This window comes from Falco biarmicus, chromosome 13, assembly GCF_023638135.1.
Source record: "Falco biarmicus isolate bFalBia1 chromosome 13, bFalBia1.pri, whole genome shotgun sequence".
Lineage (NCBI taxonomy): Eukaryota > Metazoa > Chordata > Aves > Falconiformes > Falconidae > Falco > Falco biarmicus.
In genome coordinates this window covers 2,499,728-2,523,865 of record NC_079300.1, presented here as the reverse complement: position 1 = coordinate 2,523,865, position 24,138 = coordinate 2,499,728, and the positions used below count along the sequence as shown (strand labels likewise).

At 43.7% G+C, this 24,138-nt stretch overlaps 2 protein-coding genes across 2 annotated transcripts; one reads left to right on the top strand and one right to left on the bottom strand.

Moving 5' to 3' along the window:
- On the bottom strand, positions 1-23,936 carry GFM1 (G elongation factor mitochondrial 1). Its single transcript, XM_056358033.1, has 18 exons — positions 23,832-23,936; positions 23,087-23,227; positions 22,292-22,424; positions 21,868-22,072; positions 21,030-21,146; positions 20,295-20,445; positions 15,989-16,143; positions 14,976-15,060; positions 14,117-14,254; positions 13,332-13,433; positions 12,605-12,661; positions 12,061-12,198; positions 11,015-11,097; positions 4,014-4,176; positions 2,784-2,928; positions 2,119-2,279; positions 1,226-1,279; positions 1-415 (listed from the first exon to the last, which is right to left on the bottom strand). The coding sequence occupies exons 1-18, from the start codon at positions 23,892-23,894 to the stop codon at positions 284-286; spliced, it is 2,223 nt and encodes a 740-aa protein (XP_056214008.1). The 5' UTR covers positions 23,895-23,936; the 3' UTR covers positions 1-283.
- Positions 4,183-11,493, top strand: LXN (latexin). Its single transcript, XM_056358036.1, has 6 exons — positions 4,183-4,915; positions 5,862-5,924; positions 6,529-6,703; positions 7,294-7,430; positions 9,479-9,541; positions 10,673-11,493. The coding sequence occupies exons 1-6, from the start codon at positions 4,760-4,762 to the stop codon at positions 10,766-10,768; spliced, it is 690 nt and encodes a 229-aa protein (XP_056214011.1). The 5' UTR covers positions 4,183-4,759; the 3' UTR covers positions 10,769-11,493.
- Positions 23,937-24,138: the final 202 nt, after the last annotated feature.

Here is a 24,138-nt window from a genome sequence, read left to right as displayed (position 1 = left end):
TCAAAAAATAAATTATTTTAATACAAATGGATTAAGACAAATTTCAAGACAAATTATCATCAGTTTTAACACGTATGTATTTTGATAACAAGTAGCATTTGCATGTGAACAATTCCATTGTAATCTCCTGGTGTCTTCCGAGAACACCACAAGGAAGGATACTGTAACGAAATTACCAAGCCCCCCTTATCCAGCCAGCCTCGACTGCTTCCATGGCTTGGGGAAAATTAACTTTTTGAGAAGACTGTGAAAAACTATTCAGCGTTCTCAAGAGGAAGAAAACTCAGGTCTTGGCTTTGCCCTTTTTTGCAGGAAGTCGCCCTGTTGCTTCAAGGTATTTGTTAATTATTTCTTCTTGAGTGCTGGGCAAACATGGCTGGTATTTACAGTATTCCATTGTGTATTCACCCTTTCCCTGTAGGGTTGGAAAAAAAATCGTCAAAGTGAGGATGCTGAATACGTAAACCTATTCAGCAGCAGCCCACACCCTAACCTTGAAATAACAAGCAATAATCATTTACAACGAAGTATATGAACACCGCGTGCCGGGGCACGTAGGTATGAGATGCACACCCATACGAACAGTATCTGAACGTTGTTTCTTTGACACAAGACTGTAAGATTGCCCGTGGCTGCCACCTCAGCAGTGTGACAGTTCTACTTAAAAACTGGAAATGATCACAGTATTAGTAACAACCCATTCAAGTGCTCACAGAATACTGGCACCTGTGCATCACGAGATGCAGAATAGCAAATTGTATGTACCACACAAAACTCACCCAATTAAAATGCATTCAATAAGCATGTACATACAGGCACATATATTATTAAAGGACATCTTCGTAACGTGAGCACTGCTGTCAAAAATTCTGTCTGCTTGCAGACATATGTAACTGAAGGAGCATACCTAAACTTTTCCTGCCTGTGAATTTAACACTTTTACTGATACCCACCGCCTTCTATTACTTATGACCCTGAATCTCTTCCCTCCTCAAAGTATGAAAGAATCTTTTGGCCAGAAATGGCACGGTTAATGATACCCATGTTCATTAAAAAGCAGCTGAAGTAACAGTAAAGACTCCAAGGTTATCTTCCTATTCTGCATTTGTTTTGATTTCTATTGCTTTTACTGCTGCATACACTAATATGATGACGATGATGCAAATTAGCACACTTTATTTACAGAAATAAACACGTTGTAGCAAAAAGCACCGAGAGTACTTACCTCTGTGCAAGACCTCAGCTCAGTGGCATATCCAAACATATCATTCAGTGGCACCTAAAATCCAAGCATACTGGTCTTGTAAAAACAAGGTATTTTTCCATCAGCTTTGGGTTATCACCCAGTTAATTATGATATAAAGGGGCAGTAAAATCCAGTGCTCTTTGTAAGCAGTACTGATCTAATTATCTATTTTTGTAAAGTACCTCTTACTTGAACTAATTTATATTCACAATGTGTTTTCAGCAAGAAACCCCCAAAATCTCAGAGTCTGCATGCATCAGGTACTGGAATAACCCAAATTCAGAAATCTGTGTCACCCAGCAAGGGATCATAATGTCTGAAATATCTCAAGACTGCAACTCTAATGAAGCCGAAGTGACAAAGTGTGTAGTTTGTCCTTGGCTAAGGCTTTGCTGAGACGATTTACCCTACCACCACCTAACATGAGAACATGTAGGTTTTTAGAAGGCGCATAAAAGAAGGAACACTGAAGACAAGTCATTTGCATTTACCTGCAATTACTACAGTTAATGCAGCTAACAGCTGAAGGAAGATCTTCCCCTGCGCTCCGTGTACCTGTACTGCTGTGCAGGTTTGTGTCACTCGGAGGCAGAACAGTTTGCCCAGCTCAAAAAATCTGAGTTCTGCTCCCTTCTCTGCCACCGTATGATTTTAGGTTAGTAAGCCAGATTTCTAATAGGCTTACCAATCCTGCAGCACAATACACTGCCACGAGCTGAAAATTAGTGTAATGCTTGTCCACTGAAAAACTAATATGATGTTTATCCACTGAAAAACCTGGCTACAATTACACATATTAGTCAAGAAGCACAACAGTAACAGAGTCAAAGGGCAATGCAAGAAGAAGTCAGGAACCAGTGAATGCCACAAACCTCAGCATAGAGAGTAAAGTAACCCTCGGTGCCGTCCTGTCCTGTGATTACTCCGTGACGGCGATTAATTCCAGCTATCACCACTCCTTGGAATTCAGTGGGTGCCACCACCTCCACTGCCATAACGGGTTCAAGTATACGCACAGTGGCGTTTTCCATAGCTGGAGGAAAAAATACAAACAAAAAACCCCCAAACAAACAAACATCAAAGAACAGGCCTGGTATAATTCACGATACCCCTATGCATAGCAAAGAAGCGTTCGATGGTTAATGCCAAGTGTTTCTCGCATCACTGGGGGAAAACAACAATCGACCATGTGGAATTCCAGCTCCCCTGCCTTTTATTCCCAAGCCTGTAATGCTGGGAGGCACACAGTTTCATAAAATGTTCTCTCCATACCTGTGTAAGGATGAAGCTGTTGGCTTTTCTGTACTATATTCCAGGCAAAAAGGCTTTCCTTCATACAATTAAAGGAATTGTTGTGCCTCCCCAAGCATTTCTATAAACTCTTGCATTTATTCTGCTCTACACAACTGGCCAAACTTTGAACGTATGTACGGATACACCAGGATAACAAATGAACCTATGGAGATGAGGCTGTTAAATTCAGCTCCAACAATAAGGAAGGCAGCAGGACTACACATTCAAATTACTTGCTTTATACCTTGCTTTAGGGCTCCTTCTCCTGCTCTGATGAAAGCAATTTCATTAGAGTCCACCATATGATGTGCACCGTCATCCAGGACAAACCGGACTCCAGATATCCTGTGCCCCGACACTGGTCCTTTTTCACATGCTCCTCGGAATCCCTGTCAAATAACATCTCAAAGTTAGCAATCTGTAGACCAAAATGAAGCTTAAAAAAAAGCAGCATTAAAAACAGCCTATAAAAGACATTGCACTTAAAACCCAAAACAACAATAACAAAAAAATTAACCCCAAAACCATTCACAAATTTTTAACAGCAATCCCTAATCTACCCAATGGGCCTTCTTGCTTGATGAGCGGATGGGAGAAGGTAACAGCAGGGAAAATGTTTCATTCCAAAGCCTTTGAAAACTGTGTACTATCATTCTGTGGCACCTCAGTCTGATACTGTTATTTTTATCAAAAACAGAAACCTTGTAACAAGCTCAGCACAAGAAATGTACCCAGGATTTTGCTTTGTTAAGGGGACTGTATGATCGAAAACCAAAAGAATGCTCTGTGGAAAGAACTGCTCTAACCACCTGACCAAAGAACAAGATTCTTTTAAGACTGCATGCCGCTTCTAGGATTTGGCAAAAATCTCTAGGTATTGCATCATGGAATAATGAAGTAATTGTTTTAGGTTGATCCATTATTACAGGAATTCAAAGATCAAGGTAGCTATTAATTAAAGTAGTACGTAGTAACTTAGTTACAGAGAGACAGACACAGAGGAAGCCCACAGATGAGATGACAAAGAACGAACAGTTGGTAACTCACACAGGAAATCTAACTTAATTACAGTTTCCTACATAACTGGCCTCAGAGAAGTCACAAAAAAGTTACGCATCTCAGGGTTAGAGATGAGAATTCTGCGGCCACAATCAAAAGCAGAAGAGGGCCATTAAAAAGCGGATTCAACAGGAGGCTTGTTTGGAAGAAAGGAAAACTGACTTTCTGCACTGCTATGGAAACGGAGCAAGCAGACACCACCAAAGAAAACAAACAGCAGCTTCTAAATTAAGTGGAAAACCTAGGAATGTAAGATATGAAGGAAAGCCACGCAAATTTGGTTCTGCCTCCACTGAAGTAATGGGAAAAGCCTCTGTGCCTGGAGCAAGACAATCACAGTAAATGTGGACAGTATAGCAGGGAAACAAGAATCAGCATTTTTTTATATTATACACACAAACAAAAGGCTTTGTACCTTTTCAATTGCAGGCACAAACTGTTTTGGAATATTTGTGCCAACAGTTCTGTCTTCAAATTCTAATTTTGTGTAGTCCTCTGGCTCCAGGGGCTCAAGCACACCTATAACTTTGCCGTATTGGCCTGCTCCTCCCGTCTGCTTCTTGTGCGTGTATTCAAACCTAAAAACAAACAAATGCCCCCAGAACATCAGTTTGTGTTACTCGTTACACAAACCATACTCTAATCACGGTTTTCTAAGGACAAAGTTCCCGTTCTGCATTTTTCTTGGCTGTGTGTAAAACCAGCCACACGCCGTGACAGCCGAGTACCTGCGATGCCCAAAGAGGGCGCACGGCGGTTCTTCATCTTGCAAGCGGGAAGCAAGGAGTTAAACCTCTCAAAACACTGCAAACCCCCAGCTGCTTCCGTGTGCAGCAAGGCACGCCAATAAAGCCAATAAAGCCTGCTCACTCCCCCAGTAACGCCGTTTTTCTGCTGCTCCTGCACATACCTACTGTTCCACCCACAAAGTGCTTCGCTGTGAAGCACAGGCATGGAGCGAGGGGATAACGGGGGGCAACGCTTGAAGACAAACTGTGAAATACTTTTTGAGCGAACCCGGAGGGGCGCGAGGTCCCTCCGAGCCAAGAGCCCCCATGCCACGCGGCGGGGGCAGCCAGGCTCTGCCGGGCGTGGGAGCTGGCGGGGCGCCCCGCTCCGCCCCGGCTGCTTCCTGCGGGACAAGGAAGCGGGACCGGCGCCATGGAGCTGCCGCGGGGACCGGCCGCCACCGAGCTGCCACCGAGCCACTACTCGGCCACCCGGGCAGCAGCGCTGGCCGCCTGCTACATCTGCCACCGGCTGGGGAGCCCCGGGCACGGGCTGGCGCCGAGGACTGTCCGTCGCGCCCACAGGCAGGTGAGGGCTGCAGGGACAGGGCTGCCGGCCGGCCGCATCCCCCACGGGCAGCGCCTTCGCCTCTCACAGGGCCACAGCCGTGGGCAGCCTCAAGCGGGCAACGGAGCGTCCCACACATGGGTTTCTCACCTTCCCTCTTTGCTGCGACAGGTCGTCTCACGGCTGAAAAACCAGCTCTGTCCACCCATGCAGTTCCCTCTGCCATGCCGCGGCGGCAAGGTGTGCCAGGGGCACGTGGTCCTGGTGAGGGCCGTGGGCAGTCACCCTCGGGTGGGTGGGTAACGGCGGGGCAGCCCTCGCCGCTGCGTGCTTCGTGCTTCCTGGTCTCGCCAGCCGCGACAGCACCGCCGCAGGAGCTGCGCCCTGCCCGTGGCATTTAACCGAGGGTCGGTCCCTACCGAACCGCCCACGCAAACTCAGGAGGATGTTCTTGCCACAGCTACCCACACAGACTGACCTGTTCTGGATTTGCTAGTAAATCTGCTAGAAGAGGGGTTACAGCAAAACTAAGCTGCTTGCTGCAGTCATTCGTGAAGATATCCAAAGTATCTGGGACATGATACAATCCGTAACAAAGGGCTAAATGGACTTAAGACAAGGAACCCAGTTAAGACGCTTCCCTCGGTATTTAACCAAGCAGCACACTACCAGACAGAATTGTATGGGAAGCCCCAAATCAGCAATTAAATATTTTAAAATGTTCTAAAAAAATTTAAAAATACAAGATTAAAAATGGACGAGGAGGTACTAATCAGATGCTACACCAGGTGCACATCAAATGAGCTATCTTAACACAGCAGGAAGAAATAACAAAGAGTACCCTAGCTCTGTACGGGCCCTGCAGAGTGTGACACTGCTGCAGCATCTCACAAGAACTAGAATCTTTTCTACAGTGCAAAGTAATTCAATGTTTTACAAAATAAGTCTTCATGTTTTCCTTATTTAGGACATCGATGGTGTTGGGCATAAGTACTATCTGGAATTGGTGTTAGAAGACATCACTGACAATGTGAGTTCAGATTTATTTAATTCACACATTCTGTGGGCACATAATTCTGTGGGCATAAGTTGGCACTGGTGATGTGTAATAAAAAGCCATCACTTTATGCTGCTGATCCTAGCTGAGGCCAGTGTACACACCAGTTAATAATACTTGGTATTGTTTCAGATTTTTCTATACTGCAACTCAGAGAAAAAAAAAAAAAAAAAGCTTAATCTTACCAAAAGGGAACCCCCATTTCTTACACCATAAAAGCCCTGAACACCTGGTACTGACCACAATGACACAGGAAAATGCATGAGGGATGACAAGGACATTTCAGTGTCATTCAATTTCAAGTGGAATTTATTTCAACCTATTACTCCACCTGAATACCACAAATGACATTCAGCACCACAAACATTGCCCTTTCTGTCACTGTAGAAAGATAACTGCCCTTATGGTATACTCACAGAAATACTTTGAATTTAACCTTGTCTTAAATAATCACAAATCTCTATGGGCCAGACCCAGAGAAAAATGCAACTACATTAAAAAAAATTAGAAGTGCAAATTACCAATATCATACATGTGTTTAATTGAATATTAATATGCATAATTTACTCTGTAATAGGACAGGACTGTTAACTGCACTGCTGAGGTTCTTTATCATCTGGGCAACAAAAACATTGCACCAGATGTGCAATTCACAACTGAGGGAGAACTTCAGAACACAGATGAAGCAGATAACATATTCTACAACCGAATCAAGAGCCTGGAAGAAGAGCTTGTGGCAGAAAACATACCAGGTACAAAGAAAGGGTTTGGGCAAGAAGGAAGTTTTTGAGACAGTGTCCTCCATGGCCAGAAGCAAACCTGAGCTCAGCTGGTGGTGGTCCACAATCCATATGGCAGCCCTTCCTATAGAAACCAGGACCATGGGGGATCAGGCCATTAGACCTGCTCTGACACATGCCGCTTTGCTTTCCTGACTCCAGGCGGTGTGTCAATCACAAGACTCCTAAACTTATTATTTCTGAAATCCAGAACCGATACATGATTTGCACGTGACTGTTCCAGAAAACCACCTGCTACTGTCACCTCTTCCTTAACCAGCATCCTGCTCACTGTTTGTGGCTCAGACACCCCAACTGTAGCACTAGGGTCTGCTCCTAATTTAGAGCAACCCCTGCCTTGAAGACCTTATAGAACACGTGTTAGGAGAAAGCAGTGGAAGGAAAACACAGTGCTGATGTAGCAGCTCCTCCAAGATTATATGGAAGATCTGTGACACAGCAAAGAATGCAAACGAGTGACTTTAGCGCTGAACCCTACTATTAGCTGGTAAGGTTTTGCAACTCCGTATTGTTTAATGTGCATTATTTATTTTGTTTGTCAGACAGCCACGGCAACGTGTCCCCAGAAATGCAGCCCATCCAACTGTTGGCGTGGGTTGCCTCTGGCTTTGTGATATGGCAGAACTCAACCGAAAACACCAAGTTCCAACTTGCCCAAATTAAACACGTGAAGCAAGTGGTAAGTTACCATCAATGCCCTGCAAGAAAATTAGCATTTAAGAGCCTGGCAGTTGTGGCAGGTACTGGAGTATGGCTGAAGCTGAGCTCTCAAGCAAGAAACCTCAGTTGTGTCTGAACTCCCTGGTCTGGTTCGTTCTTAACCCAGTGTCTGGTTTTTGTTCCACCTATCCCTTTCCTCTAGCAAATCATGAATGCTTGAGTGTTTATTCAGATCACTTCTGCTCTTCATAAATTCTGCTTATAGAAGCCATGCCTTCTTAGCAAGAGCAGTATCCCATGCTTATTTAGTTAAGAAAATTGACTCTTCCACTTGGAGGTCATCACACGGATTACAGTTTTGTATTACTTCCCTGCCTTTCATTTGTAGCGTAGGCCCAGCTGACAGAAGTCTTTCATCTGCGTAACATGCACTGGAATATCGTCCTTTATCTCTTCATCTACACCATGATCTAGCCATCAGTCACGGTGATACTGCTTGACATCTCTGCAATAGCCATGTCTAGACAAATAGCAATGGGCTGCACCTCAAATTCAATAAAACACAAACTACATTGCTTTTGTTTGCAGTATGGCAGTCTCCATCCATTTTCTAGTTCACCTCAAAATGCTAATCAAGAAAGAAAACCCTGATGTAATTCTACCCTCATTATCAGCTTTTTTACTCTGTTCTTCCCAAACTTACTTTTACTAATTTTTAATTACACTGGCGGATGGGGAACTTAAAATTAATTTTTAGTTGAGCTCTTAGACTTGTATTAGCATGATGAGCATCATTTAAGTTATGGTAAGAAAACTGAATTCAGGAAGACTTGTCACAAGACAGAAAGGGAACAGAATACTTCAGGACGAAGTATTTTCTATTTCTGCTTAGTTCTGAGCGGTTACAAGCGATGTGTTTATTTTGAGCAGATCTGGGTCTGCCCTAAGCTAAAAAATAAAAATTACTGGCAAATCTCACTATAGTTATTCAAACTGAGTCATCACCTGCCACTGTCAACAAGCCTTGCTGACTTCTTACCTGGAACAGGCTTAACTGATAAAGCAACTTGCTTTCAGAAAAGTTATTTTCAAAACCAAAAGCTTTGCTCTGATTTAATAGAATTGTATAGATTCTCCCAGTTCTTCTCTGTTCTATTTGCAGAAAATACACTGTAAGGTAAGAATAATTCCTAAAGGGATGATCAACTTGAAATTCAAGGAAATTTGGTATGTAAACTAGGATAAAGAAGCAGGACTTCGTATTTAGAAACCCCAATGTATCAGGAGTCTTCAGAACAGACTGTCACCATTGCTGGAATGTTTTGCCACTCAGAACAGCTGGTTAATTCCCATGGAGCTCTGGGTATGAAGGAAAGGCAGAAACTCATTCTGAGCACACCATTTGTTAACGTTTTGCTCCCTCTGATGGCTATCTTAAAGCAATTCACAGATGCTGCAGGGCTGTGCACAAGCATGATTTCAAAACCCTCTTTTAGGAACAGATGACTTTCAAGGATAAGGCAAACAGAAGACTATGAAGCTAAACCAGTTGCCATCTCTCTTTAGTACTAATTTTGTTCCTTTTCTTTTCCTTGAAGAATAGATACATAAAGAGTATGTTCCAAAGGCCAGTGTATATTCTGTCCCTTACACAATCACTGATAACCTGTTACCTGCTGTAAGGCCTCTGGAGTGTGTTCCAAGTCTTATCCTATTGATGATTTTATTTAGGATGATTTAGGTTAAATTGACACCTTGTAGAATCAGGTATTCCCTTTTCAGATGAGTTCCTGAAAGTTGAGATGTATCTAGCTCCTTTAAGGGAGGAATTAGCACAGTTTAATTTTCATTCCATCTCTCCAATGCAATTTTGGCGTTCACAGAAATATAAAACGGTATCTTTCTGTTTTGTTATAGTGACTAAGCTCCACCTATTAGTTAACACAAGTTGTCAGTTTCATCTGAAGTATCTCTGAGAACGTTTATGATAAAAGAAGTGAATCCATTCTCTTTGGTTAAGGCAGGGGGAAGGCCCACATTCACCCCTTTTCAATCTTGTCTTTCCAGAAAAGAAGTGATGAGTATCTTGAATTTGACTACAAGATTCTACTCCACGAAATGGTATCCCAGGTAAAGTCTGTATTTCTAAAAAGCCTTTTTTTTCTGTTTTAAGACTTCTGTGTCACCTCTAACTGGGACATGCAGATGGTGGGGCGGTCACAGATCTGACGCCTGCAGGTCAGTTAGCAAATAGGGTGAGGTTAGGGCAACAATCACTATCTGTCTCAGCACTGTCAGCTTCTGCCCCAACGCAGGCAGCAGACAACCTCTCTAACTTGTCAGCAGACAGTGATTTTCAGCTATTTCTGGGCCTCCTTGGGCCTGGCAGAGGTTCCATATACTGGTCATATACAGTTCTCTCCACTCAGGAGATACTATTGCCAGACTGGCCAGGGATAAAGGCAAGATGCAGCTATCAGCATCCTGGCTTGCTTAGCTGCATTCCAGCTGGAGCTGCAGGGTGCTTCTACGTGAGAGGACAGCAGTGGTGGACCACTACATAGAGGCACTGTCTACCCCAGCAGCTCACAGAAGCAAGCAGCAGAAACTTTGGTTCCCAAAACAGTACTTATATTGTGTGCTATTATCCATCAAGATTTTGCCATCTAGGCAAGTGTTTTCATCAGAAAAATGCAGAAAATTTGAAGTAGTTCTTAATTGTGCAACCTCCTGTAATAGATCATTCACTGGTAACAGAGATCTTACCCCCACATCTAGGTCCACTGCTTTCCACTCCGCTGCGCTCTGTTAAGTTGGGGCATCTATAGTGGGTTTAGTTCCTAAATTTTCTATGAAGAAAAGCTTCTGATAAGTAGTAGCTACATAACTGCAGAACAAAAGCATAGGTTCTTCATTGTGCTATTTGGTGAAGGGCACCGTCCCAAAATATCAATAGCACTAACAGTAAGAGGGTAACCCAACAAAGACGTGCTTGAGCTGCAAAACTTGCCCAAATCAAAGAAATTTGTAATTGCAGCAGCATGGAGCACAACACAGGCTGAAAAAAGCTTGCAGAACTTCAGATATTCGGACAGGTCATAGGACTGTGTGTTGCAGTGCCTACCCTGCACTGTTACTGGTGCTTCATCAACCTACTTATCATCAGCCCACCTATGGCTGTATTACAGCAGTCAATTCCCCTTCAGCATCGTTCAACAAAAACACCTTCTGACTTTCTACGGTTTTGTTTTCTACCCACAGGAGATCATTCCCTGGCAAATGACAGTTCTCTGGCACCCACAGCATGGTGTTCAAGTAACACAGGACAGCCGTCAGCCAAAACATGCATCGGAATGACGGACCACCTGATACCGCAACGGAAGAAGCTCAAATGCTGCAATAAGCATTTGAAGGGAGGGCAGATAAATTGATAAGGGTGGATAGACAATCGAGGTATGAAGAAAAAAAGTTCTTCCTCAGTTAAACTTCTCCTGTATGATGTGCTTTGATCTGATAACCCAAAAGGCACTTTCTCTGCTATGTAATCAAACTCTGCATCAAAATACATTTAAAAAAACCTCTGTTACCAGAAAGAATACTTACGGCACAGGTGCAGAGATGTTCTCCCTAAAGGCAACTTTTGGCTTTCCCATGGTGCAAGGGCAACCGTATTCCCTTTCCATTCGCTGCAGGAAAAGGAAACCAGAATGAAATACAGAGTTGTTCCGCTGGAACAATACATTGGAAATGATTTTATTTATAGATCTTTCTGAAATGAGAAACTTAATCAGGGTTAACCAGTTTTTTTGTTTGGGGTTGGAGCTGAGTTTTGGGGTCTTGGTGGCGGGGTGGCTGGTTTTTTAAAATGTTATAATTACTCATTCTGCAGTCAACCTTGTTTAGGGCCTATAGCTTTAGATACAGGAAAAGGGAGCAGCATTAATAATTTTATTCAAGCTTAAGTTTTTCAAGACAAAGCCATCTTTTCCTCATTCTGTCAACATTTCAGATACATCTATTGTGTTAAGACTAAAATACAGGCATCAACTTGAAAGAAACAAATAAATCACTGTAAGTAACTATTCCTGCCTGCGTCATCTCTTGTTATGGGAATGATACATCTAAGAACACAGAAACAAGAGTATTTCTCTCTCCTGTAGGAAATGGCTCATGGTAAAATTAATTACAAGCAAAGGCTGCTGAAGTGTAGTGCTTAATAAATTTTTTTTATGGATTTGAACCAAAAAGTAAAAATAATCCAGGCAGAAGTTTCATTTAAATAGTTTACAAACCTTCAAAACAGAACCGCTGGAGACAAAGAATCTTCAGAAGTTGACTAAGAAGTTAAGCTCTTCCCTAAGCTGCTACCATGGCTCACATTAATGCCACGGTGCCTTCTGCTGGGAAGACCTCAAAATAGTTGTCCCATGATAACCCTGATTTACAGTAAAGCAAGTGGAGTTGTACACCTCCAAACACCTTGTAAACCTGACATGTGCTTAGGCACCCAGTGACAAAACCAGGCGTAAAGGCTGGCATCAGTTAGCCCATCCACAGACAGATTTTGGTCTCAGCCAGGAAGGAAGGAGAATTCTTGGTTGGGAAAACAGTCTAGAAGCAAAGTCCATGGCATCTGTTCTCCAAATTACCTGGGAGTAGATTTCCAGGTGCAGCTCCCCCATTCCGGAAACAATGGTCTCTTTGCTCTCATCGTCAAAATGGATTCTAAAAGTGGGATCTTCCCTTGTAAAGCGGCTCAGGCCTTTTGAAAATTTATCGAAGTCATTCTGAAAAACAATTACAGGCACAAGAAAACATCAAGTCAACATCCAGAAGTCACACAACAAAAAGACCTCAAATTTTCCTATCAACTGCTTAGCACTTCTGTTCTCATGAGGTTATTTCCTGGAACACAGCCATACATTTATAGCTGTATTTATCCCTCCAGCTACTTCAAGTCCACGTTTACCCAGGTCAAAGACATGCATCATCTTTACGGCTAAGTAATACCACCTAATGCAGTCACATGCTGCGTTCCAAATGATATATTCTTAAGTAGTTCAGAGAGAACATTTTAGAACACTGCTCATTTTAGTCTGTGGTTCCATATTTCACTGCTAACCTGCATAAAATTATAAAAGCAGCAAAGGAAAGGTAACTCAGTCAGGAAAAGGCTGATTCATAGGTTCCTACCTTGTTGGAAGGCTTCATAGCTACTGAAACGACAGGATCAGGGATGTGAATCGATTCCTGCAATGGCCATAAAGGAAAAGATCATACAATCGAGTGCCACTACGCCGGGTGATGTTAATTTCTCAAACAACAGTCTGGTCACAAGGACTCGGGGTTACAAACAGGGATGACTGTTTTACTTATCTAGCTTGCATCTGATATAACAAACTTTTATATATATATATATGTATATGTAACTCTGCTGACAATTACTACAAGGTGGTAACATAATGCATACCGTACTGCCAACCACAGTATATCCAACACTCTTTCCTAGATGCAAAATGATACTTGGATATCACACTAGTTAGAAGACTGCTTCCTATCAGTTTCTGTGTGTGTATATATATATGTTCAAAAAAGTAAAAATGATGTATTTAAGTACACACACAAATGCACAGCAAAGTACTTTTGGGTAACAGCATCTACTTCTCACAGCCCAGAACAGATTTTTAACACTCACGTAATACTTGATGTCAAGCATAGTAAACAGGTGTGTATCTCTTGCACACACCATACTTCTATATATTCAAGCTCCTTGAGGTATAACAAACAAATAATCACAAAAAATATTTGCGGTTGCATATACATCAAAAAATATTTACACTGAACAATGATTACAAACTTATACAACGAAATCCCGGTGAATTCCAATGGACGAGGCCTATAGATGAAAAGGTGTACTCACCATGGAAACGTCAGTATTAGTTTTATCAGTGAACGTATCCCCGCTTGCACAATCAATTCCAAAGAGTGCACATATGTCTCCGGCGTAAACTTCATCTACATCCTTAAGAAAGAAAAGTTTACTATTTATGTAACACTGAAAGATCTATTACAAACTACACCTGGCTTGAAGAAGACATAAATACTGTGTTTAAAAGCTTGAAGTTCAGCTCCTTTGAAAATTTCAGCCTTGATAAAATGCTCTGTAAATCTTCTATCTCTTTATTCAAAGCACAAAAAGGAAACCTCAGCTTGGGTGCTAATTTATTCTAGTTTAAGAATGTGAAGCAAGCAACATGCTATACTTCAGGCAGCCCTGACCCAGCTATAGAGTTCAGGAATCTTAAATGGGAAAGGGTTTGCAGCAGTTCAAGTCAGTTTTTAGTTTAAGAATTGTATTCAATAATCACACGGAGGAAAACTTTTTGTGTGTATTTTGCCAATCCAATTTCCCTCTCCAAGAAGTATGGACTATGGGGTTAATCCCACAACTGGCTTTCTTTAGCTATCACCTCAAAGACGTTTTATAATGCTTCTTGGGCAAAGACTTCCACTTCAGGGGAAATAATACACCAGAGATCACTCCAGTTTCTTGTAGAGCTCTACTAAGCGCTACAGGCAAGTATGAATTAACAACAAAAGCAGCAATCTGACATATCACATCGTTCAGAGATAGTTGAAAAGTGAGAAGCTTACAGTAAGAGCGGCTCAAAAGGCAACTGTGTGGATGGTATCTCTCACACTCACCTCCATGTTGTCTGAATGCATACGGACAAGTCTTTGTACACGCACTTTCTTCCCAGTCCTAGTGTTATATATATAATCAGATTTCATCAGCATCCCCTGATAAACTCGAACATAGGTTAATTGCCCAAAACGGCCTGCCTGGAATCAAGATTCATTAAAAAAATCAGATACAATCATGCTGGGAGTCAAGACCACTACTATTCAAAGCATCATCTGCAGTGACTGACTAAATGTTTCTGTTTCGAATTTACATGGTGGTCATGTAAACAAAACTTTTTTTTAATATAGCCTCAGCTTTCCCTTGGCTCTGGAATGGAACTTGGCATCTCCTGGCAATTTTCCTTATTTCACCAATTCGACCACTCCTAAACCTTCTCCACAGGCATACATTAACTAGCAATTTGGCCAGCCACTTCCCAAGTGAAATCTGAACTGCTGCTCTCTAGGTAGCTGACATCTTGTTTGGTTAAAACTGTGCATTTTTTTTTTCCTCTCCTGTATGCCACTGTTTTCAACTTCAAACAAAACCATGATTTTTCTCCGAAAGTATTTGAAGTAAGACCACAAAACCCCCCAAAGTTCAGGTCTTAACTAAGTAAATAATGAAGTATTTGAGGCACATAAAACCATTTTAAAGCTTCCAAATTGGCAGCATTTCATACATTTGTGAATTTTATGGTTGAAACCAGTTTTTTAAAAGAAATTAAATTTAAATTAAATTTAAACATCAACTGATTTTAAAATTTGTTCTACCTAAGTTCTGGTAGTACCATCTGTTTGGACTTGCTTTGTTTTCTACTCAAATCATAAATAATAAATCTGGACAGATGCATTAGAAAGGAAAACAGTAACGGCTTACCTCCAGTTTAAAAGCAAGGCCTACAAAAGGTTGGGAATTGTCTCGAGCAGAGTTCAATAGGAACTTGGTTTTGTCCTCAGAATCCCTTAAAAACAGGGATGGAGAGGGAGTTTATATTATGAAGCAAACATGGCAGCATCCTCTAAACAGGAGCCCAACCTCAGAAAGCCCCAAGGGCCTTCAGTTTCACAGGTTTATAACAGCAACTTAAAGATGCTCAGATACGTAGCTCCTGTGTGCTCAGAAAGTATCTCAGAGAAACCGCAGCCAATCCCAAAAAGGTCAAAACTATGACAAACATCATTAGTCCTTCATATCATCCAACTGTGTTGCCACGAAAGCAATTACATACACTCAGACACAACTCATGAGTTTTAGAGTGAAGAAAAAGACACTGCAGCGGCTCCTCTGACAACGCTCATAAGCCACATGAGAAGTTTTAGTCTATCGTAGTGAGCAGGCATTAGGACAGCAAGAAGCACAGCAGCAGTGAGGCGTCAAAGCGTCAGGTAGCCACTGGGAGAAAAAGCCATAAACTGTATTTATTAGCATCATTTCTGTTTAGCTACGATTATAGAGCCTGAACAATTCAAGTACATCAGGAAGACCTGAGAGCCACCCCTAAGCCATGGCTGGAACGTTAAGGGCTACTTACGGGCCCTAATGCTGGGTTTCATGCTTCTTAATTGTGAAGGCACATCTACTTTAACAAATACATCCAATGAATAAAATGTTGTTTATGTATTTCAGATGCGCTCTCTCCTTTACTGTAGGCATGGTTTTAAGGGTTGCCATTAATTTCTAAAGAGCTATCTCACCAGATAACAGTTTTTCAAATTTAACATTTAATGTGTGTTAAAAATGCTGGTGTAAACAGTAACCCTCAAATAACATGTGTGCTTCTTAGTTTTGGAAGTTTGTGAAAAATTATGATGTCATTATTTAATACAAATGGTAAATGATTGTGTATTCTGTTAGTAATGTTTTCTGCTACATATTACAAATATACCTACTCCTGGTTAAGGATAGCGTAGTTCTCCACCTCAGAAGGATTGGGGAGGTATTCCAGGACGGCATCCAGCAATGGCTGTACTCCTTTGTTCTTTAAAGCACTTCCCAGAAGTACTGGGGTAAAGGACTTCTTCAGCGTTGCTCTTCTGATAGCAAGCTGAAAAATACCAGGGCATTACTCTCCTCCTGCAACAACTGCAGAGCCTTGACGCAGTACCAACCAAGCAGCGGTCTAGGTTCTCACTCTCCCTGCTGGTCATCTCCACTCGTGGAATGAGGTTCCCACAGAGTCTCCAGTACAACGCCCTACACAAGAGCTTCCCATAAAATTTGCTCACCAGAATTCCAGAGAAGTGTGAGATATTTTCCTTCTCCCCCTATCTTAAATCCAACTTAAAAATGAAAATGTCCAAGATAAACATAATGAGACTCCCAAAATACACAGAAAAAGGTATCAGCTCTCTGCTGATAGAGTCAGGATTCTTCATTTCTGTTTCAGATGTCTCATTCCCCCTATGTAGTTACGTTGGGAAACAATACCTGTTTAAATTTGTGAAAGTAAGATGAGATGCTTCAGTATCTTTAAACTACGGAAAACTTCTGAAAGGGAAGTTAGGTAGGGAAGGGATATTTGGGTAAGTGCCATCCTCCATGAATCATCATTTTTTGATGAAACATGTTTTTAAAAGCACAACAGAAGAACCTATTCACATTCATTGACAGACCTGCTGAAGTTGCACTGTCTTGGGAATCTTTCCAGGATGTCCCAGCAAACTGAGCAAGATAAACTAACAACTTTGTGCCTTTCACCCAAGCATCACACGATGCTGCAAAGACAACTGGGCACCAACAGCTTCCCTAACAGTGATCTTAGCCATCTTCCGTAAAGGTGGATGGAAGTTATCTGCCCCCCTCCCACCATGCAATTAATTACCGAAGCCAAGATTGCCACCTCAGTCCCACCTCTCCCTGCCACTAGAGGATGCCATCTCCCTATGCTTACTGAGGCCATCACTCCAATCAAAAGCAACTCCTGTCTTCTTTGATAAGCTAAAAGAAATGAATTCTCCTTGATAGAGCCAGATAGCTAACCACATCATTTACTCTGAGAGTTATTTAGAGTACCCAGAGACAGACGGTTAAGCTATCTTTCTAATTAACAGAGCTATCTTTCTAATTAACAGAGAGAACAGTGGTTCCTTAAATTTGTTGATGTAATGACTTCACAAAAATGATGCAAGGGAAAAATCCTACATCAACAATTCTGCTCATCTAGCCCGTGTCTGTTCTCATATAGCAGAGCGCTGGAAATACGGCTGTGCTGATGCCCGGCATTTTTATTTGGCCACATGTTTTCAAACGAAGCAACATGCCTGCAATTCATCCTCACCAACAGTTACCTTGGGGAAAAAGTAATTTTATTTTCACTTAAAATTCACTGTAACTGAGTGCCCCACTGAGTACCGGGGGCACATCCGTTCCTCAATGTGTAGCATTATGGAGAGCAGCAGATTAGGTGATGTTTAAGCAGCTGATCTTCAGCAAACATCATATGCTACAATTGTGGCATCCAGGAGTGATACTTAGCATCATTTCCACAAAAAGATATTTTCAGTGGAAACTTGGCTGCTGGCCAATGAAACAAAATCCATCTTCAGGGACATATTAGTACAAATTAACCTGCATCTGCAATACTATAGCCATTAGAGCTGTAATTAATTGGCTTTCAGAAGTGGGAAGAAGAGGCATGCTGAGTAGACAAATTTATCTTGGTAACAGATTTCCCTCTCAGCAGGAACTATCAAAAATAGCTTCCTGCTAAAAATCTCTCACCTCTTACAGCAATACAATGTATTCACACGGGTACCACTCCCTCTGTCAGGTGAAGGACAGATCCTGCCAGGTCTCTAAAACTGCTATAACATTTCTGTCTTACCAGAGCAAGAAGGGCTGCTTTGTAACAGGAATAGCTCAGGCTTCATCAAATAATGTTTAATTACTGAAATAACTAAATGCCTGGTTGCCAGTAAGATACACACGAGCTGGTGCTTTCAAACAAAAAATCTCGTGCTTTTGTCTCGAGCCAAGCTGGGATACACAGATTCTTGTGTATTCTTCCCCAAGACATTAAATCACCAGTAAATCACCTGCACAGCTGAGCCAATGTAAAAAAACAAACAAACAAATGAACACCTCCAAACCCAAGGTTTGCAGCAAAGTCAGAAGCAATCAAAATTTACGGGTCAGGAAGATTCAAATAAATAAACCTTAAAGGGACTTGCAACACCCATTGGCTTTGAGAGTCTGCCAGTCCTCTACATCCCGACAGCGGGCAACTTCAGGAAAGCAAGCAGTGCAGAGCCTAACAGGGCAAGGGCTACTGCAGGGGCAACCAGGTGCTGCTAATGAGCCAAATCCTTCGAACAGGACTTAAACATCAAAGCTATGTTTAAAGCAGCAACCTCAGTGACCATGTCTCACTAACTCAGCTGGCCTAGCCGGCTCCACTCAGAGGAACAGCTCCTGCTTATAACGTTTATGTCTCAGCCTGTCTTCTCCAGCTGCCAACTGAAGCACCCAGCTGCCAGCAAAGAAAAGTAAAAGCAGGCAGCAACTGTCGTGTCAGGCAGGCTCCAGGCCCCAGGGAGACTCAGTGCACCACCACCGCTCAAAGACAAGCTGTTCTAGCTCCAACAGCAGCTCTCTTAGAAAATACAAGGCTTCTCCCACTGCAACACACTCTTCAGGCGTCATTTTTGTATTTAACCTCAACAAGCAACTGATCTCCTGTACCAGAATCAATTTTTGACTAATTACTAACTATTAACAGTGGGCACTAGAAGATTACTGCTCAAGGTAACTTCCAACACAGCGAGAGGTGGTGGCAAACAGTGAGAAGCATCACACAAATCCTTACACGCAGCATGCATTAAGGACAAAACCCAGCCACGCCGAGATCAGGCTTGCCAGCCACAGAGCCCTCAGTACGGTTCCCTTCACTGTCACCTGCCATGACACAAAGCCCAGCAGACTGCTGTATGTCAACAGCCACATGTCGTCTTGAGTTATACACCTACCCCGTGGGGCTGTGCGGTAAATGCAAACCAGCTTAGAGCTTCTTCTCTAAGGGTACGTGTCCTCAGATCGCCTTTATGCTCACGGCACAGCAGGCGCAGGTCCACGTGCAGGACAGGCTCCCTTATGCTCCCACAGGAGGGCCAAGCTTTTGCACCTGTCCTGACTAAAGCTAATACCACAGTAACTCAAGAGGCACCATTAGTCAACTACGATCCTCAAAGAAGGGATTGCCACCCCATGTAACAACCTGCCGTAGTACATGCAGCTTGCCAAGTCTGACACAGAACACTCTAAAACAAGGAATTACAGAACCACAGAAGGGTTTGGGCTGGAATGGACCTTAAAGTTCATCTAGTTCCAACCCCCCTGCCACGGGCACTGAACACACGTGTCTGCTGTCCAGCCAGACAAGCAGATCTCATTCTGGAGTAAACAGTGGCAGGATATCCGTACTGACAGAACAACTGCAGCTGATCTTTCCAGGCCTCCCTATCACCTTGTATCATGTGGACATGCACTTGAAGAAACGGCGACATCAAACTGCCACGAAAAGAAGTAACTTACAGTCTATGGCCATCTGATGTTGGGAAAATGGAATTATTCATTCCTTCTGTGAGCATCCCTTTCTGTTGGCATGTTTGCCATTTGATATCTGAAGTACTCAATAAAACTAATGACATATCATTTCCCCCCCTATTTCAAGAAATGCAACTCTTGAAAATGGTATTTTGACCTAGATTCATTTCCTCTGGACTCTCCAAGTCAACTCATTCCAGTTCCCTTCTAGTGTTCTGCTCTTTTCACCTCAGATGGATGCGATCAATGCAAATACAAAACAAGGCAGGGTTTCCTAGGCACAGAGAGGACCTACAGCATCTCAACAACTGACTTGCTGTGGGACGTGAAGCAAGTCACAACCATCAAGCTGTAACACAGCAAGGCAACAAAATGACAGAAATGACTAGATGTACCTTTGAGCCATTTGCTGGCCTCTACAAGGGCACACGCAAGCTCAAACTTTCCAATGGAAATAAAAAAACCAAATTTGGAATGGGGCCTCAACAGGGAGTGAAGTGGGAGTGCACCCGCAGCCAGTGACACTCATACCAGAGAACTCAAGCAAACAAAATTTCTTCAAGACATCAAGAAATTTTTATTGGGCCTTGAAGGAGAGGGACACGAAAGAGCAAGATAACAGTGCTACAGGAAGAAGAACTGCAATGAAGTTACCTTTAACTCAGTAGCTGTAGGAATCTGTTCTTCCAAAAACAGCTCCCCCAGTTGATCATCCGAGTTAGCAACACATTCGATCAACTCCCGACGTCTCTCTGAAGCCTCAGCTCTAAACTCAGCTGGAATTTCATCATAACGAAGAGTCTGGCTACACATACATAAATAACATGACCACCCTAGGTTGAACACCACATGAATCAACATTTCAATCACTGATCATGGTGATGACCAGCCTAATCAAGAAAAATTCACCGCTGACACAGATAGGGAAAAAAAATCACGTTAAGAATATCAACACGTTATCTCTGATGCTTTAGCAGGAGAGGGTTTCTTCCCACTCACGGCAGGAGTTTGCACAGATGCGGGATAACCTGTTCAACAGCCTTACCCATATCGTATCTTCATCCCAGTACGCTCAAACCAAACGTACACTATCAGATCCCGTTATGAAGCAAGTCTCCTCTTTCTCAGGGTGGCAAGTGTGGCTACCACCCCTTCACACTACTGCAGTTGCCAAACAATTCATGCTGTGGCTACCCACCGCTAAACCTGACCCTGCAGAATCATTTTGTTGTCATTTGGGAGAGCTGAAGGGCAACACCTCAGCCCTAGCACAAGCCACATCCCTAACCTTCCGAACAGCAAGCTTTTTCATCTCTGAAGAGAAACAACAGGTAGTACCTCATACCAAGACTATCTGCAGCAAAGAAATATGCAAGTTTCAAAACTTACCCAAATGCACCATCAAAATATATAGCCTTTTCTTCAATAAGATCTATAACTCCTTTGAAGTTTCCCTCCAGCCCAATTGGAATCTGAACAAAAGCTGCATTGTGGTTTAACTTGGATCTGAAAAAGTGAACAAATATAAATTAGTTCAAGAAAAGACTCATTTCTATATGTGTGCTCCAGATGGTCTTTGAACAACATCCCACCCCTACAAAATCACCACCTTTTGTTCTTTGGACAGTGCCAAAAATCTACCAATACTGATGAAAAACACCCTGCTGCATTTTAACCTGATGTGACTGCCAGCCCTCTATATCCCAACAGATACAGTGAGCAACTTCATGGGAAAGAAGGCAGTGCAAACTGGTTTCAGATTAATTACTTGATTATGGGAGTTGCTTCTCCCTTAACGTGTATTAATGCATGTATCTCACAGATCAAATTACACACAAGAAAGAGCAAGGAGGATTGCTGGTATCCAAACTAGAAACTGCCCAACCCTATGTCATTTCCCTGCTGTAAGCTACAGCAGCTTTGCTACCAGGATCCACAAAAAATTAAAAGGATGTTTCCAAAGTGGCCCCAAATATAGTTCCATCAGCCAACTAAGTATCAACCCCCCAACTCAGTCACTGCAAGCCTGGGTTGACACTAACGCTTGGGGGTTTTGAGAAAATGGAAACTTGTTATAGGTCAGGTTCAGATTTAACCTCATGTCAGGTATTATCCTCCAACCTGCAACTACAGACCCTACAGAAGAACCCCTTTCAATATTCTTAGTCTTAACCTCCTATGTGCATATTTCAGAATTATTTCACAAATAACTTTAAATGACAAATACCTCAATTGCTGTACTGCTCTGACTGGACTAGAGCCCTGTCTGTCCAGTTTATTGATGAATGTTAAAAATGGCACACCATAACGTTTCATTTGCCTGTTCACAGTTATTGTTTGGCACTGAACTCCTCCAACAGCACAGAGAACCAGAATAGCTCCATCAAGAACTCTCAAAGATCTCTCCACTTCAATTGTGAAGTCCACGTGTCCTGAGTAACAAAAAAACCCACCATTATTCATCATGACACAAGGTAATGTGACACTGTTTTCTCATACATGCAGAAAAGAGCAACCGCCAACAGAATCAGTCTCCAGCTGTACAGAGTCACATTAGCTCAGCTTGAGCAACTAATGAACACGAAGATGGCACCATGTCCTTTGCGTACACGAAGGAACAGGAATCTTAATGCATTCAGAACCACTGTTACCTGGTGTGTCTATGATGTTGATGTTGGTGTCTTTCCATATGGTGTATGTTGCTGCAGACTGAATTGTGATTCCACGCTGTCTCTCTAGCTCCATTGAATCCATGACAGCTCCAACTCCATCCTTACCTTTCACCTTAGGAAGAAAGAAAGAAAAAAAAGAAAAAATACTTAGCCTAAGGGAGTTTACTAAGAATTTTGCATGTGCAGGAGGGATGCTTTATATACTGAGCATCACCTTTCATGCAGTGAAGAAAAACAGACATGGCAGAATCGCTTGTAATTCTTGAACTACAAACAAGTGTGATTTATTTTTTACAGTTTCATCTGCAACTATAATGTATTTTGCTCTCCTGAGAATCATTCCGGGAAAAGGTTATCAGAAATCTGTGGGAAATTGTGCCTCACCGTGAATTTAACAAGATAACGTACCTGAAGCTAAAAGTGACATCCCTGTGTTCTGTTTCTCAGAGTCATCTTTACACATCTTCCATTGTATGTTTACCACGGAGATGGTAAGGGCGTAGTAAGTCTTGAAATAAGATTTGAAGTGTTCTGAAAGTGGGAGAACACTGCAGCAAAGGAGGGACTGCTTTCTATTCCCCTGCTCTCCACTTATTTTTAAACAGGTATCAGGGAAACTAGTGTATTTTTAGGATTCCTTCTCCAGCTTGGCCAAAAGAGCCTCACTGGGCCCACCAGGGGCAACTCCCTCACCCCATGCACTACCATGTGGACAAACAAGTCCCCGCAGCGCCGCAGTGGCACCCAGCACGCCCAGCCCTCTGGAAAACCAACCTCGTGCATTTGCGCTATCCTGCCCGTATAGAAGAGGATTCGCTCCGTTAATGTCGTCTTCCCCGAGTCAATGTGGGCCGAGATGCCAATGTTGCGGATCCTCTCATTGGGAAAGGCTTCCGAAGAGCAGCAGCGCAGGCCCTGGAAGGCAAGGGAAGGCTGGTTTTAGCTGGGAGCGGCTCACAGGCAGCTCACGGTGCTGCCAAACCTCCAGCCAAGCTGCTTTGCTGTGGCTTCCAGTCACTGCGCCAAACTGGTCATTTAAGGCACAATGGCCTTTCCATGCTCCCACGGGGTCACCTCAAAGCTCTGCCCCGTCCCCCGGGGAAACCGGGCAGCCCCTCCACGCCGAGTCCCACGTTCCCATCCCGCTGCACATTCCCGGTTTTGCCGGGTTTGCCTCCCGTTCACCTCAGCCGGCGGTTGCACGTTTCCCTGCAGCTGACGCGGTGCCTTCGGCCAGGTCTGCATTTCCCTGCCACCGTGCCCTCCCCCCCGGCCTCACTGCCCGGCCTCGCCCCCGCCCGCCGCCTGGACAGCGGGGAGGCCGGCACCGCCACCGCCCGGGCCGCCTCAGCCGCCCCGGTAAGGGGAGGTCGGCACCGCCGCCTCGGTAACGGGGGGGGGGGCCGCCATCCCGCGCCGGGGCTGCCTGCGACCAGCTCCCCCAACGGCCGCGGCCGGCCCCCCCGGGCCCCCTCCGTCGGGCGGCCGCCCCCCCTCCAGGCGAGGGCGCGGGCGGTACCTGGTGTCGCCGTCCCCGCTGCAGCCACGCTGCCCACAGGCCGCGCCGCAGCGCCCGCTGCATGGCCGCCGCCCTCCGCCCGCGCCGCTTCCGGGGCGCCGCGCATGCGGGCCGGGCCGCACCGCCCCGGGGCAGCGGGCGGGGCCGGGGGCGCGCTGGGCCCAGCCCCGGGGCACCTCGGCCGGCCCTGGCCCTGCCGAAGCGCGGGGGTGGGTGGCGGGAGGCACTGCCTCGCCAAAGCACTGCTGTAACTGCGGATAAACCAGCTCTGCATTAAAATAATAATAACAAAACCGCCTGGAAATCT

Coding starts and splice junctions, on each gene's coding strand:
- LXN (XM_056358036.1), top strand. CDS start 4,760: ATGGAGCTGCCGCGGGGACCGGCCGCCACCGAGCTGCCACCGAGCCAC. Junction 4,916..5,861: donor TCCGTCGCGCCCACAGGCAG/GTGAGGGCTGCA, acceptor TTCCTTATTTAG/GACATCGATGGTGTTGGGCA. Junction 5,925..6,528: donor TAGAAGACATCACTGACAAT/GTGAGTTCAGAT, acceptor ACTCTGTAATAG/GACAGGACTGTTAACTGCAC.
- GFM1 (XM_056358033.1), bottom strand. CDS start 23,894: ATGCAGCGGGCGCTGCGGCGCGGCCTGTGGGCAGCGTGGCTGCAGCGG. Junction 11,098..12,060: donor ACCTGGAAATCTACTCCCAG/GTAATTTGGAGA, acceptor CTTTTCCTGCAG/CGAATGGAAAGGGAATACGG. Junction 1,280..2,118: donor ACTTTACTCTCTATGCTGAG/GTTTGTGGCATT, acceptor CTTGGATTTTAG/GTGCCACTGAATGATATGTT.